At 45.4% G+C, this 16,696-nt stretch overlaps 1 protein-coding gene across 4 annotated transcripts in view; it reads left to right on the forward strand.

Annotated features, from left to right (window-relative positions):
- Positions 1–16,696, forward strand: part of ttll5 (tubulin tyrosine ligase-like family, member 5) — a 35,735-nt gene that overhangs the window by 8,444 nt on the left and 10,595 nt on the right. For 2 of the 4 annotated variants that reach the window (XM_057059435.1, XM_057059436.1), the window contains exons 13-28: positions 3,097–3,178; positions 3,272–3,333; positions 4,982–5,076; positions 5,690–5,731; positions 6,451–6,549; positions 6,641–6,732; positions 6,950–7,012; positions 7,518–7,666; positions 7,843–8,098; positions 8,718–8,835; positions 9,014–9,160; positions 9,252–9,340; positions 9,427–9,566; positions 9,847–10,416; positions 10,532–10,719; positions 12,616–12,746. In XM_057059435.1, the coding sequence (XP_056915415.1) occupies positions 3,097–3,178; positions 3,272–3,333; positions 4,982–5,076; positions 5,690–5,731; positions 6,451–6,549; positions 6,641–6,732; positions 6,950–7,012; positions 7,518–7,666; positions 7,843–8,098; positions 8,718–8,835; positions 9,014–9,160; positions 9,252–9,340; positions 9,427–9,566; positions 9,847–10,416; positions 10,532–10,719; positions 12,616–12,746 (2,323 nt within the window). Of the gene's footprint in view, positions 1–3,096; positions 3,179–3,271; positions 3,334–4,981; positions 5,077–5,689; positions 5,732–6,450; positions 6,550–6,640; positions 6,733–6,949; positions 7,013–7,517; positions 7,667–7,842; positions 8,099–8,717; positions 8,836–9,013; positions 9,161–9,251; positions 9,341–9,426; positions 9,567–9,846; positions 10,464–10,531; positions 10,720–12,615; positions 12,747–16,696 lie in introns of all 4 variants that reach the window. The other 2 variants (XR_008954425.1, XM_057059438.1) reach the window with 2 other exon arrangements.

Below are 16,696 nucleotides of genomic sequence, written 5' to 3' on the forward strand. Positions count from 1 at the left end.
CGTTTATTGTTTTCAAATGGGATTTCTTCCCTTTGCATATCCACATCTAAATGGGTGTACTGTAACAAACTCTTTTTATAGCTCTGTAATGTTTTATGTGGAGAGAAATAAAAATAACAGCTTTTTTTGAAAAAAAAAAAAAGTTTTTGATTGCATTGGAGTGTGTGAACAGACGAGCGTGTGTGTGTGTGTAGAAAATGCCACCCATGCTGCTGCGTACTCCTGCCGTGTGATTAATGGACAGGATTTTTTTTTTTTTTTCTGCTGAGGGATGCTGATTAAGAGATGTTTTGACTGAGATCTGATTAGCCAAGCCAAAGACCTATTTTATTACACACAAAACATTCCACTTGCTCCCGCGTTTCACCGGGCGGCCCTCATTAAGTGTGGCTGATCCCCAGCCTGTGAACCACTCTTTTCCATCTGTCGCGTTAGCACTCCTGCGTCGACGGAGAAGCTACTGTACGATTCAGCTTCTCTAAAAAACGTATTAATCAGCTGTATTTATTATCATATTTGGGCTATGGGCCGTTAATTCTATTTCTTTGTCCGTGCAGTGGTGGCGAAACTGCTTGGCAGCACAAATTCTCTCAGGACGATACAGCCGTAATTCAACAGTACTGTGAAAACACCCTTTAAGGAAACACTTTATTCTACTGATGTGGTTGTTTTGGTCCAATGAAGTGCACGGCTGGCGTGCAGACCTCATTAATTGTGGGTGTTGCGTTGTCTCTGGAGGTAGAATGAACTGTTTTCAGTCATAAATTTATATCAGAGCCCCTTTGTTGCCACTTTTCTCTCTCTCGTTTGTTTTCTTTAAGGGGCGTGTTGTGGATGTTCGCTGCCTCCGCTCCGCTTGTCTGTAATGCTTGTTGTGGTCCCTCTGTGGGCGTATTTTACAGCTCTCTCCCGCCAGCGGTCCAGCCACAAAACAAACGCGTCTAGCGGCGAGTGGTTCCGCGCAGGCACGCGGGGCGAGAGCAGCGCCTGCTCCTAATTGGGGGAAAATGCTCAGCATATGGAGCCTGCATGTCGGGTGCTGCTGAGGTGGTGAAACGCCGCCCCATTTTCCCTTGTTGTTGTGGTGCTACTGGTGAGGCGATGGCAAGCTGCAGCCCATATATTCCGGCGGTGCCCCCCCTCCAAAAAAACCTGATACATAATAATTTATGACAGGCGCGCTACTTTTCCGCAGCTTTCCTCCCGATTTCTAGGCAGAAGCGGAGAGCATGGGATAACCCTGCAAGTGGAAAATAAAAGTCTCTGCTTAAGCAAGCACTATGTAGTCATGGGGGTCCAGCCTGTGCTTAGAGTTTAAGATGGCATTGGAAGCTCAGCTGCAGGTCTTGGCTCAGACGCGTATGGTAGACCTTGTTCCGTTCCATCATGAAAACGTACTTGGCACTTAGACTCGGGACCTTGTGATGGTAGCATGTGTGCGCTGCTGACCTATGTAGTGAGAGCTCCGTTTACAAAATCCACAGTGTATTTTCACCAGCCTAATACGGGCCCTGAAAATATATGAGAGAAGCATAATATTTGTGTTTTCTGGAACTGTTACAATCTTTTTGCGTCCGTAAAGGTGGGAGAGGGGGGGGGGATTCAAGACGGGCTCAGGAAGAACAGTAAAATGGGAGAGGTCTGGAAAACCCCAGAGCCCTCCATTTCCTTTAATGCAATTTGATAGCACCTTTCATTTCTGTCTCCGTGTCTGGTAAACTCACAGCTCTTTCAAAACCCCTCGTCCCCTTTTTGAAAACACAGACCCTCTGTTCTGGGCCTCCATTCTCCAAACGTGAGCTGCGATAACCCCCCCCCCCCCCCCACCGCTGACATCATCCGTTTACCGCTTTCAAGGGCCGGAGGAAAACCTCACGGTCTTGTTGTTTTCACTGAAAGGCCGAAAGCAAAGATAAACAAACGAGCCCGTTCCGTAATAGCCCCTAATATATTAGCTTTATCGGGGTAACATTAGCGGCTGGAGATGCTATCGGCCAAGGGTGGCGACTGCACGGTCAAATAAATTCAACTCATCCTGCCCAAAGTGCCATTATTCATGCGTGTGCACGACATTAGCGATCACTCGCTGTCGTGCTGGTTGTTGTGTGCTTAACACTGGCACTGACCTGAGATTCCTGAATAAACAGTGCTGCTCGTAGCAGCCTCGGACCCTCCCCCTCAAACCCCCCAGCCTGTTCTCAACAGTCTTTTCTTTTAAAACCACCATTAGAAGTTTTTTTTTCTCTCTCTCCACCCCCCCTGGATCTACGGCTGGGTTCTACCCTATCCCTGTAAAATACTGCGGTTTCCCTGCACGCCGCTGTTGCTGAGGCCGGCAGGTCGCTGCCATATAGCGTGACACTCCCAAGAGCAAAGCAGAGGCTTCGATAGGGCACGTAGGCCAAATCCGTTGCACAAGTCAGTGACACGAGACAGAAAATGGAACAGCATGAAAGGCTTTTCATCTTTTAAACCCCATCACTTTTTGACCTGTTTGTCAAAAAAAAGGAAAAGAAACACCAATCGTGCCAATCATGGAATGACTTAATGCTTCCAAATCCCCCCGGCTGGTGCCGTTTGGGACAGACTGTCAAATATCTGGCTTTGGACCGCCGGAGCCCCACTTTGGAGAAGCTGCCGATATTATGATGCCGAGAAGCTTCTTTTTTTCCCGTTCCTTCTACCATTTGCACACCAGACCTCTTGTTAATATGTAGTGACAATCTGTAGACTGCTTAACCTCCCCTGTAATGGGAAAATGATTCCCTTCATGTACCAAAATATTCACAGCCACAGCGTGTTTTTGATCAAACCCACTCTGTGAGCAACTCCATGACAGACCAAATGTGTATGTACTTAGCAAATGTAACCAAGCCAATCCCTCAGTAGCGGGCTTTGGTGATTTGGTGCATGACATGCGTGTAATCAGTAGCAGAAATGCATCGGCGGCGTTGCCACATAGTGGAGCTATGATAAAGCTGCAGGGTTGTTGATATATGTCTGTCTGCACTTGCAGGGTTGTTTATGTCTCCCTCTCCCTCTCCCTGCTGCTGTCCATGCTAACGTGGTGAAACACATCTTGTGTTTTCCTCATAGAGCTGTACGGCTTCGACGTGCTCATTGACACCAACCTCAAGCCCTGGTTGTTGGAAGTGAATCTTTCTCCCTCCCTGGCATGGTGAGTTTCACTCTCCCCCTCCTGAAGTTTATTCCGACTCCCTTCGCTCAACCTCTAATTTTGGTTTTTGTTCTTCAATGAACGTGTTTACAGTGATGCCCCCCTGGACCTGAAGATAAAGGCCAGCATGATCGCAGACATGTTTTCACTTGTTGGTGGGTGAATTCTCGCTACCGCAGCCGCCCATTTGTTTGCAAAGGTTTTTGCATCCGCTGCTCATTCAAACATTACAATAGTAGCATAAAAGGGCCACAGCTGCAGTTATAGTAATAGATGCCAGTCGGGCCTTTTGTAAGAGTCACTGAATAATTTAAGTCTGGTTTGTTTTCTTCCATTTAAGTGGATTTTAAAACTGAAAAAGTGACAAAACTCCACTCCAAAAAAGAATTAATGATTAATGACGCATAACTAAATATTGCAGAAAACAGTCACCAAAAGATTATTTTCTTAATCTCCTATATGTCTCTTTAACCAAGATTTAATATCCTCTAGGCTTAACCCAAAGATATATAGCTTGTTTTTATATACAAACATATATGAAAACATGGAATAAGAGCAAAAATCTAGTAAAGAAAACACAATAACTCATGAGACTTTCACATCTCATTATTACTGAACCTCTCAATGTTCTCTAATGTATCAGAATCACTCTGATTCCTTACACTCCTATTCTGAGAAAGAAATCATGTGCTGATGCTCAGAATGTGCACATATGAGAACCCAGACCATGCTGTGGCTTTGACCCCCCCTCTGCTCTGGCTTATTATCTGCATTGGTTTGTAGAGTGGAGTCATAAATTGCCAGTTATCTTTGGACCCAGACGTCAGGGTGCATCTGGGGAAAATGAGCAGTGGCATGTTAAACATAGCACATGTATTATGTACCAAACAAACTCTCCATTGGCTGATAACGCCTGGGCTCCATCCCAGCTCTGTAAATAATGGCAGCATTCCATTAGCATTCATTTTCTGCCCGTGCGTGTCTGTCAGTCCCGAGTCACTCCTGTTTGTAATAATTACCCTGTCTGAGCGAGAAACGTAGCAGGGGGTTCTCATCCGATGGCATGAAGGTTGGAACCCAAATACCTTCCAACTTCAGCCTGTCAGTACGCTGGAATTAAGCGCGTCCGCTAGATGCAGCATAAACAAAGGTAAACGTTGCGCTTCCTCCACCGGTTAAGGTTGAGGTGGTGTGGGAACTAATAAACAGAACATCACCGACTTAGTTTTATTGACTGTGTGGGAACGTTGTAGTGGGAAATGTGAAGCGAAAAGCCCACCCTTATCATCTCCCACTGAAACGCAGTCAAATGTAAATATTTGGAGCTGTGTAACTCCGGACTGTCACTGTAAGAAAATAAACTTCTCAAGAGGTTAAAGAAATATTCCGACAACGTATGTATTTCATTTCTGGCGAGCGATAGAATCGCTACCAGCTATTTTATTGAAATGTTTCGTGAAAAAAACATCCTGGAAAAAGCATGGAATAATTTATTAATGACTTTAAAAGGTTTCCAGGAGGCACCTTTATTTATCTTGGGGTCCTTTTGTTTTAGAGCTTTATGCAAAGCTAACAGGCTAGCCGTGTCATCGTATTTATCGAGCAGATAAGAGCGCTATTGATCTTGGCAATAAAGCAGATTTTACAGATTGTCTCCGCTGTTGATGCTGCGGTTGTTTTTTGCTCCATTATTCAATGTTTTCTCGTTGTAAACTTAAAGCTGCGGAAGCCTTCCATCCTCATGAGCGGCATGTTTACACCCTGGTATCCTCCTTAGCGCTCATCTGTTCTGTGGCCCTGCAGGATTTGTGTGCCAGGACCCCCTGTCGAGACAGTCTCGCTCCGAACGGGTCACCCTGGATCCCAGCCTCAAACATCCAGCAGCACCAAGAACACAGGTACCGGCTGGAGGGCAACGCATGCACGCACACACAAACACACACACACACACAATAAAGCTATTCCGTGGTCATTCACCCTCTCTTCTCATCCTTTTCTTCTCGCTTGCACCACATTGCTGCCACTGCTATTGATCTCCGCTCCTGCACTCATGGAAAATTCGCCGTAATGCAAAACAACAGCTAATGTAATCAGAGTTTGAGTGACATCAGCTCATAAAGCACTCTGTGGCTCAATGTTTTATCTTTTCTAATCAACTGACTAATGCTCTCTCCCTCTCCCTTTCCCTTTCCCTCTCTCCCTCTCCCTCTCTCTCTCTCTGTCTCTCTCTTGGCCACATTGGCCAATAATGCCACAGCAGTGGAAGCACTTGGCCCCCTCCGCCGGGCCACTGCACCCTTTTGGCGCAGCGCCCCGCTGGAGGGAGATTGCTTAATCAGACAGATTAGTGCTCCACCTCAAATTGTGCAAAAGGCCTGTTTAGATACACACTGACAATGTTTCATTGTTGCCTGTTGATGTAGTCTGTTTCTTTTTTGTCTCTTCAACCCCATAAAAGTGAAACAGATATTTTGATGCTCACTCACAACTCACTCCTCCGTTGCCTCTTAGAGACCTCTTTCTGCACCGACAGCCACTAAACACAGCCCAGTGGTGAGTTTTCCTCTGACTCAGACAAATGATTTCTTCTTTTGTCCCCCTTTTTTGCAATTCCCTGATGCCTGGTCCATTCCCGGTAAGAAATCGCCCACTGCTCCTTGCTAATGTGATTATGTAGCCTTGCTATTTTTCATAGTGACAGACGCACCGCTTGTATTAAATAACATTCCCATTACCTTAATAAAGCGGCATGAGTAAGCAGTATGCTGCAATGCACCCTTTTGAACCAGAACTCTTCTGAGACCTTGTTGCAGACTATAAGTCATTCAGAATGACAGCAAACTGTAGCTGTCACAGAGGATGCTGAAGAGTTCCAGTGAATTTTAGAGAAACAGTTGTGTGTCCCCCCCCCCCCCCCCCCCCCAACAGATTAAGGGGCTACAGCTGAATCTGTTCATCAAGGATTCGATTTTGTCACTTCTTGGCTGCTTTTCTATACCCCCAGCCATATTAGACAAATGACATGTAATCTCCCTGCTATTTAGATGACAAATTCTGCATGATTTGTGATTTGATTGGCATCGGCGTGTGTGTCTGGTCCAGGTTCCAGCCGACATGTCAGTCACAGCCTGGTTGTGGCAGCAGGAAAAGTTAGTGTTGAACAGGGAGAGAGTGTGTGACGGCCTACGACTGGATTTTTTTAGACAGCAATAGGAGTTTTCGCTGATTTCTGAATGACGTGCAGTTACTGACTTTACTCCTATCTGACGCAGCGGCAGAGGCCCGCATCAGGCAGCAACCCCGAAAAAGCCGGGTCAAAGGACAAACTGGCTTTAAAACAAGAAAGCACTCTGGGCCTGACTGCTGAGGAGGTGAGCCAGGCTGGGTTTGTGACAGCATGGCAGCTCTAACTTGCCATGACATTAAAAAAATGCTTCCCTGTTGTCTCTTAAATGAACACAGATCAAGATGCTGCGGAGGATACAGGAGGAGCATGAGAGACGGGGGGGCTTCATTAGGATCTTCCCCACTGCAGAAACCTGGGAGCTTTATAGGTAAGCCGAGCTAAACTCATCCTCCGATGACATCAATCTATTTTATTGCTTACAACTGTGTTTCCCGTTTTTTTAAGCATACAATTGAGAACATTTTGGTAGATTTAGATGCTACTCACAGAGCAGTTTTTAGACACGTTTGCCACAATAACTTGAGTACAACTGGGGCTCCTGCTGTGATGATTAATGTAATTTGCTTATTATCTTCACTCCTCAGTGGATATCTGGAATCCAAGACTTCCATGAACTACACGGTGGCAAACAGACTTTTCCATGGAAGGTAAGCATTTCCATTGTGGTTGGGAATGGGGAATAAATCTCTCCATAAGTTTATGGAAACGGGTTGGGTTCTAACGTGGTGTTTGTTTGGTCTTTCAATTGGATAGGTGAGAGGAGTAGCTGTTGGGATGTTGCACTGTCAATTTTTCCAGCTATGTGGCAGGGCAAAGACGAGGGAGGGGAAAGACAGATGAACTGGACTTGTTTACTGGGACATATTTCTGCTGTAATGTATAATGTGCTTGAGCGTGAGCTTTCAAATTCATGGCAAATGTTGGAGAGTCACTTTTGCTGTTTTTATTTGCCACTCATTCTCTGTCCTTTGGACCCACTCTGCAAAAAAAAAAAGAAAAAAGAACTGGAAGAGTGACTAAACTATCCTTTCCCAGTTCTGGATCCAGTTAATGTTGAAATATTTAACTTTCACAACCAAGCCTTGTGATAAATGAGATACTTAAATCATTATCGTTGTTGTTACAATGGTGTTGACATGTTCTGCCTCTCAGGAATGCGAACGGGAATGTGCAGCTGCAGGTGGAGTCCATTCACGACTGTCATGTTATCCAGTATGAGAGGAAACTTCTTTCTCTGGAGACACATAAAAGAAGACGTCGCCACCTCGCCAATCGCTCTGTGGCAGGAAGAGGGAAGTCAGGTTGGCCTTAAACCCTTGACTGAAGGCACCTCTGTTTCAGAGCCTCAGTGTGAATCAGTTTGTTTCAACAGAAAAATAGACATATTTGAAGCATATGTGTGTGTTTGCGTGTGGATCCAAAAAGCTGATGATGCAACTGACATTCATCTTTTTATTCACCGCACTGCGTAATTCAGGAAAGGAGTCCAAGAGCTCCTTAACAGTTAGCAGCAGTCAGGAGGCAGAGGAGTGTGCTCAGGAGGAAAGGGAAGAGGTGAAAGAAGGACTGGAGCCGCTCTCCAACAGGGTTTTGGAAGCAAAGCTGAGAAAACAAATGGCGGCATCGCTGGAACGCTGCCACGCCGAGGCTCTGTCCGGCTCGGGGGCAGCCGTGCACGCTGCCATGCCCAAAGTCGGCCTACTTGACATCCTTCAGCAGGGGTGGGACCTCAGGTCAGTCTGATGCCCGCAGATCCACCCCTCCATCATTACCACATCATCAGTGCCCTCACACTTTTGATTTATTTTAGGGCGAAATAAAGTCAGGAAACATCTTTTTTTTTTGTATCAACTCCTCATTAGACCCCAAACTTTGGTTCCTCAAAAGGATGAATGGTGTGTCGTCATATTTTCTTGAAAGACATATATGTGCTTTAAACATTAGATGTGTTGTGATTGAAGTTGAAACTGAAATTATAATTGGAGGAGGATTTAAAATAACAGGTCTGACTCCATAGGAATTCCTCTGTGCTTGCCAGGACCGAACTTGAAGCAGGAAAATTATAGTTCAGGATATCATTGTTTCTGTTTGACAGCTTTTTCCACAACATTTTAATGGTCTTCTCAGGTTCAACTGGGCCACTAAGACTGTTTTTCATTTTTCAGAGAGGTGTAGAACAAGATAACCATTTGGAGGAAAGTGTTCCACAGCTCTTTTTCCCTCCTCTTTAATAATAAAGAATATCAGCTTAAAAGCTCATGAATTTCACTGGCGCTTAACACTTAGTGCCTATAATTTAGAGAAACTGGACACGGTAGTTCATGTTAGCTCTGTATTTTCATTATTTTTTAGTAAAGTTCAGGCCCGAAAGGCTTTCTCATCGTATCTGCAACGAGTCCAGCAGAGACTGTTGGCAGAGAGCAGAACTGACACCACCCCACCCTGGCCAGACAAGGACAATGACCAAATGGTAAGAAATGAATCTTTTTGTAATAAATGGACCTGTTGGGAGCAAAGAATGTTTTCTTACAGTAATATGTAAGTCCTTCAGAATATAATATTGTTCTGGGTGCGTGCGCAGGTACCAATCAGTGACTCGCGTCAGCAATAATAGAAGTTTTCTCGTCCCACATTTTCCATCTGCACAGGATCTGGTGATTCGTTTCCTGAAGAGAGCAGCCAGCAACCTTCAACAAGACGTACAGGTTGCCTTTCCCAGTCGCCAACTTCCACTCCAGGACCGCAGACGCATTCTGTCTCACCAGCTCGGAGAGTTTATCCACTGTTACGACCAGGTATCCGGCTTCCCAGCGAAACAGCAGTTTTGGGAGGTGATTGGAAGGCGGGAAACGCGGACGCTGACTCGTGCTTTCCTGTTGTCTTTAGGAGACTGATAATATGGTGAAAAAGCAGGTCAGCGACGGGGGACATTGTGTTCACTCCAGCGTGTTTCAGGAGTACATCACTGCGGCGAGGTTAGTGGGCGGAATGAATGTCCTTACGACCGCACCGCGGAGTAATGAGCGATCACAGTCTCTCGTCACCCGTTTCAATTCAACAGTGAAAGCGAGCTGGAGGAAGTGCTGACGTTCTACACGCAAAAAAACAAGTCGTCCACCATTTTCCTGGGAACGAAAGTCAGGAGTGCTAAGAAAGAGCTTTGTGAAGTCAACCTCTCAGGCAACAGCGAGACTTCCAAAAGTGAGTCCCTCCGGTGTTTAGTTTTTCACCAGATACCTGTTACTCTGGGTCTGCTTTATGTGTTTCATTTAATCATTTAAGCGCAGTAAATGGGAGCCGTTTGGAGTTTTGAACACCCCCCCATCCTTAAAAAAAGTTAAAAGGCGGAAGGCCGAATCCTGGTGTGAAGGCCGCTTTGGCTTCAAACGATTATCGCTCGCCGGGGGAAAACAAATGTGTGTCAGGGGTGAGGAATGACTAACGGATGATAAAGGAGCTCTGGCTTCTTTCCTCCTTTCAGATTCGCCTGCGGCCAAAAAATATTCCGGCTGTGCGGAGCCCTCGTTTGCCACGAGGAAAATCAGCAGCGAGCCAGACACGGAGGCTGCTGCAAGTCGGCCCGCTGTCCGCACTTTGTCTGAAGACCAACAGGAAGCAGCAACACAGCCAGACATCCAGGCCCCCCAGCACCGCTCCAGCTTCCCTGCGACTTTGGACTTCACAACTATTCACCAGCACCGCCGCTCTTCCGGCTCAGCGGCCCTACCTCAGTACTGTCTGCTCCCACCGCCCCCCCCTCAGCCACCATCTTACACACAGTCCATGGGGGCAAAGTCTCAACTCCACCACTCCGAGAGTCCACCTGAGCCACCTGGGTACATCTCCTCCTCTGAGGTCACCCAGCCTCCGAGAGCGCCGTGGACACCTGTCTCCACTGGCTCCAGTTCTCTTCCTAGAGGCCAGCCGAACCAGGTGCTCAGGAAGATTCAGTCCTTCACGACATCAATGTCCTGTGGAGCGGCATCTTCCATCCCGGGCGCCATGCAAATCTACAGCCAAAAGCTCTCGAGGCCGACCTCAACGAGCCAGCGTACGGCACTTCAGCAATTACCAGTTTTAGATCAGCTCTTCATAATGGTAAAAAGTTTCTGTATTGGGATTAAGAACATTTAAACAATGTCTTTATTTCTTTCTCCTATTCTCAGTCACCAAGGGGAGTGACTCCAGTAAACTCAAGTCAAACTCAGTTGGGACGCTCAAAGAGTTACATGCTGGGCCCGAGCAAGCCCAGTCAAACCAGCAGGCCTTCATCTCGGCCCTGCAGAAGCTGGCCGACAAGCAGGCCGCCCGCCGATATGCTAGCTCCAGCCACATCAACCTACTGACACACCATGTGAGTCCAAAGAGTCTTTTTTTAGTTCTAGAGCTGACAGAAGGGGGAAACTCCCACCTGAAGCCGAAGAGACACTCCAGGAGGGTTTATCTTCATTATGAGGATCAGTGATTTGATTGTAATCGTCGGAAACCGATATTCAGCACTTCATGAAGATGTATCGATAAAACCTAAAAAAAGCTGAAACGTCACACCGTCCCCTAGATTTCTTTTTTATGGGAAAATTTGGTCAACCCCCCGATCCATACAATTGAAACCAGACATCTGTCTAGTTATTAAACTGTAAGCTAATCTGTGTGATGTTTCATGTAAGGGAGAAAAAAACCTCTCTGTGAGGTCTCTGACATTTCTCTTGTTGATATTCAAACCTGGCTCCGACCCCATCGAGCTGCGCGTCCGTCCAGCTAGACCCACTGGAGCCGGAGGATCCGCCGCCGCGCTCCATCCACCTTCCACCGTCAGCTGTCATCTCGCTCGCGCTCTGCAGGCCGGTGGGGGGGTTGGTTAAGTCTGTAAGTGTGGGTTTGAATCAGGCTGCCCGGAACAGTGGTGAGCCGCATCAAGCAGCTCCGTGTGAGGTCTCATTATCAGATGCACGACGGGGGGAGTGATTTTTCTTGATGCCTAACAAGCAGCTGTTTTTTTTTTTGGTGGTAATTGATGCTTATAAATGGAGGAATGTGGCAAATTGGCCCAGATCAGGGCAGGGGCACTATCATCACCTTCTGTTTCCCCTAAAGGTTGTTTGTCATTCCTTCTACCTTTTCTCCCTACCTCCTCTTCAACCTTAAGGAGTTTTTCCCCTTCATTTTTTTTATTTTTTTGTGATACCAGACCACACAGACTGCAGAATTTATGGCTTGATGCTGAAAGTCCTGTCTATCTGAAAGGTGTTTGTTGTATATACTATGAATTCTTAATCCTGGGCTTGGCAGCAGTTTATTTAGGAGAGTAAAATAGTCCAGTGTTTGGCACTTAAAAGTACATCTTGTGTTTTCTTTTAGGGCTCAGATTTGAAGTCATTAAATCACTTGCCGGACTAAATGGAGATCTTTGTAAACATTAACGACACCCCGTTGCACCAGTTGACCTCTAAGATTTAAGTAATTGCTCGCTCTCATGCTAGGTCACTTGCGATCTAAACAAGTTGAAACTGAGCTATGCCAGACGCAGCCACAATAAAGTTCATGCATACATGTCGATGTATGACTATGACTGCGGATCCTTCCAGCTTATGCCTACTACTGCATTTTTTCTATTATTAACACGACCGCTGCTATACACAGCGGGATGATGACGGAAATACCGTCAATCATGTCGTTTTAATGTTATCTGGGTTTAGATTAAACAGAAATAATATCACTGGTAAATAATTAATCACGCTGTAGCTGTGCACGTCACGCAGATGTGCATTTTGCTCTGTATCGTTTCCCCCTTGGACATTTATTGCACAGGAGGAAATAAAGTATCTAAAACGCCACAGCGGTGTAATTGATTCTCCTATTAAAGTTTATCCGAGATAATTCCCATGGCGGCGTGCGCGTTCAGATGCGGCAGTGGTCCTGGCAGGGTTGTAAACTGCAGAGCTGATTTCTAGAGCCATGCTATCTGATTCTGCAAAAGGTGGAAGGGGGAGGGAGATGGACCACCTACATTTAGTGCTAAGTGGAGCCTAGCTCCGCCGTGTGCTGTGTGTACATTTCACACGTCCTCCAGATAGGAGAAAATGAATTGGCCAAAGCAGGGAGGAGCTCATGTGCTTTTTCATCAAATATTTTCTTTGCTCTGGAAAGCAGGAAGACTAGTCGTGAATTATTTGGTTAGAATTACTTTCACGCGGCGCTGAATCATCAATCTGTTGAGTTTTTTTTTTTCTCCTCCCTCCTCTGTCGACAGTTGACCCAAATGAGCCTGGCCAACAGGATGCTGAGCAGAGACGGTTTCACACTCAACCCTCAAGTGCAGCACAGCGCCGCTCCTGCAGCCCAGCGGGTTCGCTCAGGAACACAGCTGTGCAGCAGCGCCGGGTGAGTCCAGCATGTGGGATACAGCAGGCAGCACGGGTCCAATTTAAACAAGTCTTTCAGGCCTATTCTGCAGCGCCGCTGGACGGCTCTGACAGGTGCAGGCTGATATTTATACGTCCACTTAAGTGACATCTGTAAAGTTTTGTTCTCAAACTTCACGTTTCTGTCAACACCTAACACATCAGCCCATTTTCTAAAAAAAAAAAAAAGTCACTTTAAATTTGGAATCCAGAGGTTTTCTTTCACACACAGAGGAAAAAAGAAAAGCATCATTTGTCTCTTTTTCCTTCTTCAGCCTCTACTCCCCAAAGCCCTGTTTGTACTTCGACCCAGGTATTGATAAACCCACAGTTTTAATCCAAAAGGGAAGATAACAGAAAGCGCTTGTTTTGTTTCTGCTGGAGGAGCTGGTTGTTGATTCATTCGGAATCTCCGGCTCCGATCCTGGCAAGCTTTCAGAGCGTCCTCGCTCTCCTCCAGAAAATGACCGAATGACACGCGAGTTACGAGCCGATGAGACCGGATGATATGCAGCGCCTCATAACTGGTGTGAACAATCGGAGCCTGCGCATTGCCAAAAACATCAGATGTGGAGATTGTTTGATTAACTGTCAAAAAAAAGAAAAGCCGACCCCCGCGAGTGCTTCCGTTGGACTGTCCTGTCTTTCCTGCAGCTCTTTCCTCGCTTTTCCTCCTAACTAGTGCTGATGTTGCTCATATTTCACCATTGTTCTCATGAGCCCATTTAATTGCCCTCCCCTACAGGACTAGAAGGGAAACGGGGCACTTTAAACAGCCTTGACCTTTATGGGCTGATATACGCTGACACAGACATTGAAGCGAGCACTTCAATTGAATTTGATTTTTGCAATGCAATGAAACTTAGAACTGGTTGAGGCGGCCTATTTGGTTACACTCAGTTGCATCTGTAATGGTCTTTAATGACTTTTTGTTCAAAATGTTGCTGTTTGGAAATGGTTTGCAGATTGCCAACATTTTTTTGGGCAGGCTAATTCCGTTTTTTTGTCGGGAATGGGCAGGTAACTAACTGGAGCTGAGCGTGAGAGGCGTGAGGGTGGTGCCAGTCCTAACCAAAAGAGTAAAACAGTGAGCACATGGTCCACACAGTCAGCACAGGTTGTGGTGTTATTAAGGTTGAAATTCACAGAGCACTTTAAAATGGACCTTTTTACTGTGTATTAATGTTAATGCCAGGAGATATATTAGTGTGCATAGTTTATCATCATCATCTATGTTGTTGTGTCATAATGTTGCATAAGGTCCAGGCATAAATGTCAGTATTTGCTAAATTATGCTGAGTCATGGTGTTGTTTGTTCTTTTTAATGGTTTAGCTAAAATCCTACTGTTATTTTACCTATAATCTCTTGATAATGGCATAAATTGTATGTTTTTGGAAAGAGGGTCTTTGATTTTGTTGCTGTTAGCCATTAATAAAGGGTTTTGGGGAGAAATACAGTATAGAGAGACATACAGCATGTAATTTATTGTGATTTGTGATTAATTTCATACCTCAAATCAAGGAATTTGAAGGGAATTTGAGGTGACATTGTCGTGTTATTGATAAAAACAAAAAACCCAAGACAGCTGTGTTCCGTGTAGTGTGGCAGGACTTCTCGCATGCACGGGCGTAACACATTGTCCTCGTTGAGATATGCGGATAAATGGCCTTGATTTCACTTCACTGCTCTTTCTCATGACACAGAATTTCCTGAGTTCCCCTCTCTACACTCAGGATGACGGTGTGTGCCAAACATGCTGAAACTGTTAAGCACCCTGGCTCTTTAAGCAGCCACAGGGGTGAAGTATGATGGGTTTCAAAGAGTAGCACAGCGCTTTGAAGTGTTATGGCCAGAATCTATCAGGTATGCTACTTCAGCGCTGCAGGAGCGTCTCTCCGCCGCGTGTTTTTCTAGCAACAATCATCCTCATTGTCCGCTGACGTGCAGTGTCGAGTTGAAAGGGAATTGCCAAAACAACACGGGCAGAAAAAAAAAAAATTCACTGAAAGTGCACGGCCGACAGATGTGGGTGCAGCTCGAGGGGCAAGTGTGGAAACGTGGTGTTGCGGGATTTTCCTTTTTTTTATGTATTGAGATGAATTCGTTTTGGCCGGTTTTATTCCGTTTGCTGTTGTTTTCCTTTATTAATGTGATGAATTGAGTTAACAATGAAGGGGCCACGTTATTGCCACAAAAACTGTTCCATGTTCTTTCTGTGAAAACGAATAAGCAAAGCTTCATCATTTTTACTGCGTTGTGTTCAGATTGGAACAGCTGGGGCAGAAATTTACCACAACTGTGCTTATTCATGGTATTTTTAGTTCTCTTTCGTACCCCTAATGTTTGACTTGGTTGAATTTAGATTTTTGTATTTTACGATCACCCATTTGGGTATGAAACCCAATCAGAAAGAACCTTTTGTGAAAGGTCTCTGATGAAGGAAAAAGGCTCCACAAAATTAGTTTGATGTCTCCCCCCTTTAAATTTTGAAGAAAGAGGGGTTTTCATTCGCATTGATTGGAGCCAGATGTAGGAAGGAGAACCCCTAAGGTAAGAATGGGTGAGCTTCCAGTAAATGGATTTAGGTTATTCACTGGATACATTCACCTTCACAGCAGGTCAAGGCTCCCAGCCTATTATTATAGTACAGGAAATAAAATAAAATATGTGACCATCATCTGGATTGAAAGCACCTTCAGCCATTACATTTTGGTATATATCATGCACTTTCATCGTGAGCTAATTTGTGGTTTTACAGTTATTTGATAAATCCTGCTGCACCATTACACTTAACAAAGAGTTGACTCTTTAAGGACGTTAATAAATAAGGCCATTTGCTTGCAAGGATGCATCTGTATTGCCACGCTGCCAAAAGCAATCAATTATGCAAACAACAGCGAAGCCGCTGCAGCATCAACAGCTGCAAAATTATTTCCAGACACGGTTGCGTTCAGGAACCAAGTACATTAGCTTCGACTGCCAAACCTGTGCAAAGGTATCGGGTAGAAATTCCTTCTATTCCACACATTTGTATTTGCTGCCATCAATGGATCAGCATTATTCCTTCTGGAGAAATGAGAATTTTATTTCTTTTTTATCACCGCTGATGGTGGCATTAGCTAGATGAGAGTGGCTCCCTCCCTCCCAGTTGATGCTGTACGGTGACCGGGCAGGGCATCGCGGCACCATATCGTTTCATTCCCGGTTGCTTTCCCACATTCACACCGAGCTAGATTGATGCAGCACATGTGCTCCACCCGCGCTGCTGTGTTGTTCTACAGTAAGTCATATCAGCGTATGAAAGAACGGCCAGCGCAGCGGGGAGTAAGCTGACACCAACGACTCCGGCAGGAAGGGAAGTCCCAGAAAGTTGAGGCTTCGCACATGTGCTGCCCTGGTGATGAGAAACTCAGATGTAACACTGCTGTTCTCTTTTATTTTTTTCTTCCTTCCTTATTTCAGCAGTTACTGTGTAGGAATAATAATTTTTTTTTAAAAAGCTCACTCTTTAAAAAAATATCATAATGACTTTGTATTATTGTTTTCCTTTTGTTTTCTTGACAAACTGACTTCTCTAAAGGATCATGCACTCATGGAAAGCATATGCTGTTGACGGGAAAAATAGCTCGTATGCTAATAAAATGGCAGTCCGGAAGGTCCCAGTGGTCCCGTCTGCAATGCAGGCTGCAGCCAAGCTGAGGGGAACGACTGCCGTAAACAAAGAACGAGTCCTTGTTTTGTAGGATCTTTGGCCTTGAGAGTCTCACAGATAAACCTTTGTCTCCAGAAAGTCTCCCAGAAAATTGGCCTGTTGTCACAGCATTTGTTTTTGTAATAAACTGTATATGCTATTCTATGAACTGAGAAATGCATGGGCGGATGGCACGTTCACATGAGTTTTGGATCCCCCGAGTCCTTGTTAGTACAGC

The sequence above is a fragment of the Takifugu flavidus genome, chromosome 16 (assembly GCF_003711565.1).
Source record: "Takifugu flavidus isolate HTHZ2018 chromosome 16, ASM371156v2, whole genome shotgun sequence".
Taxonomy (NCBI): Eukaryota; Metazoa; Chordata; class Actinopteri; order Tetraodontiformes; family Tetraodontidae; genus Takifugu; species Takifugu flavidus.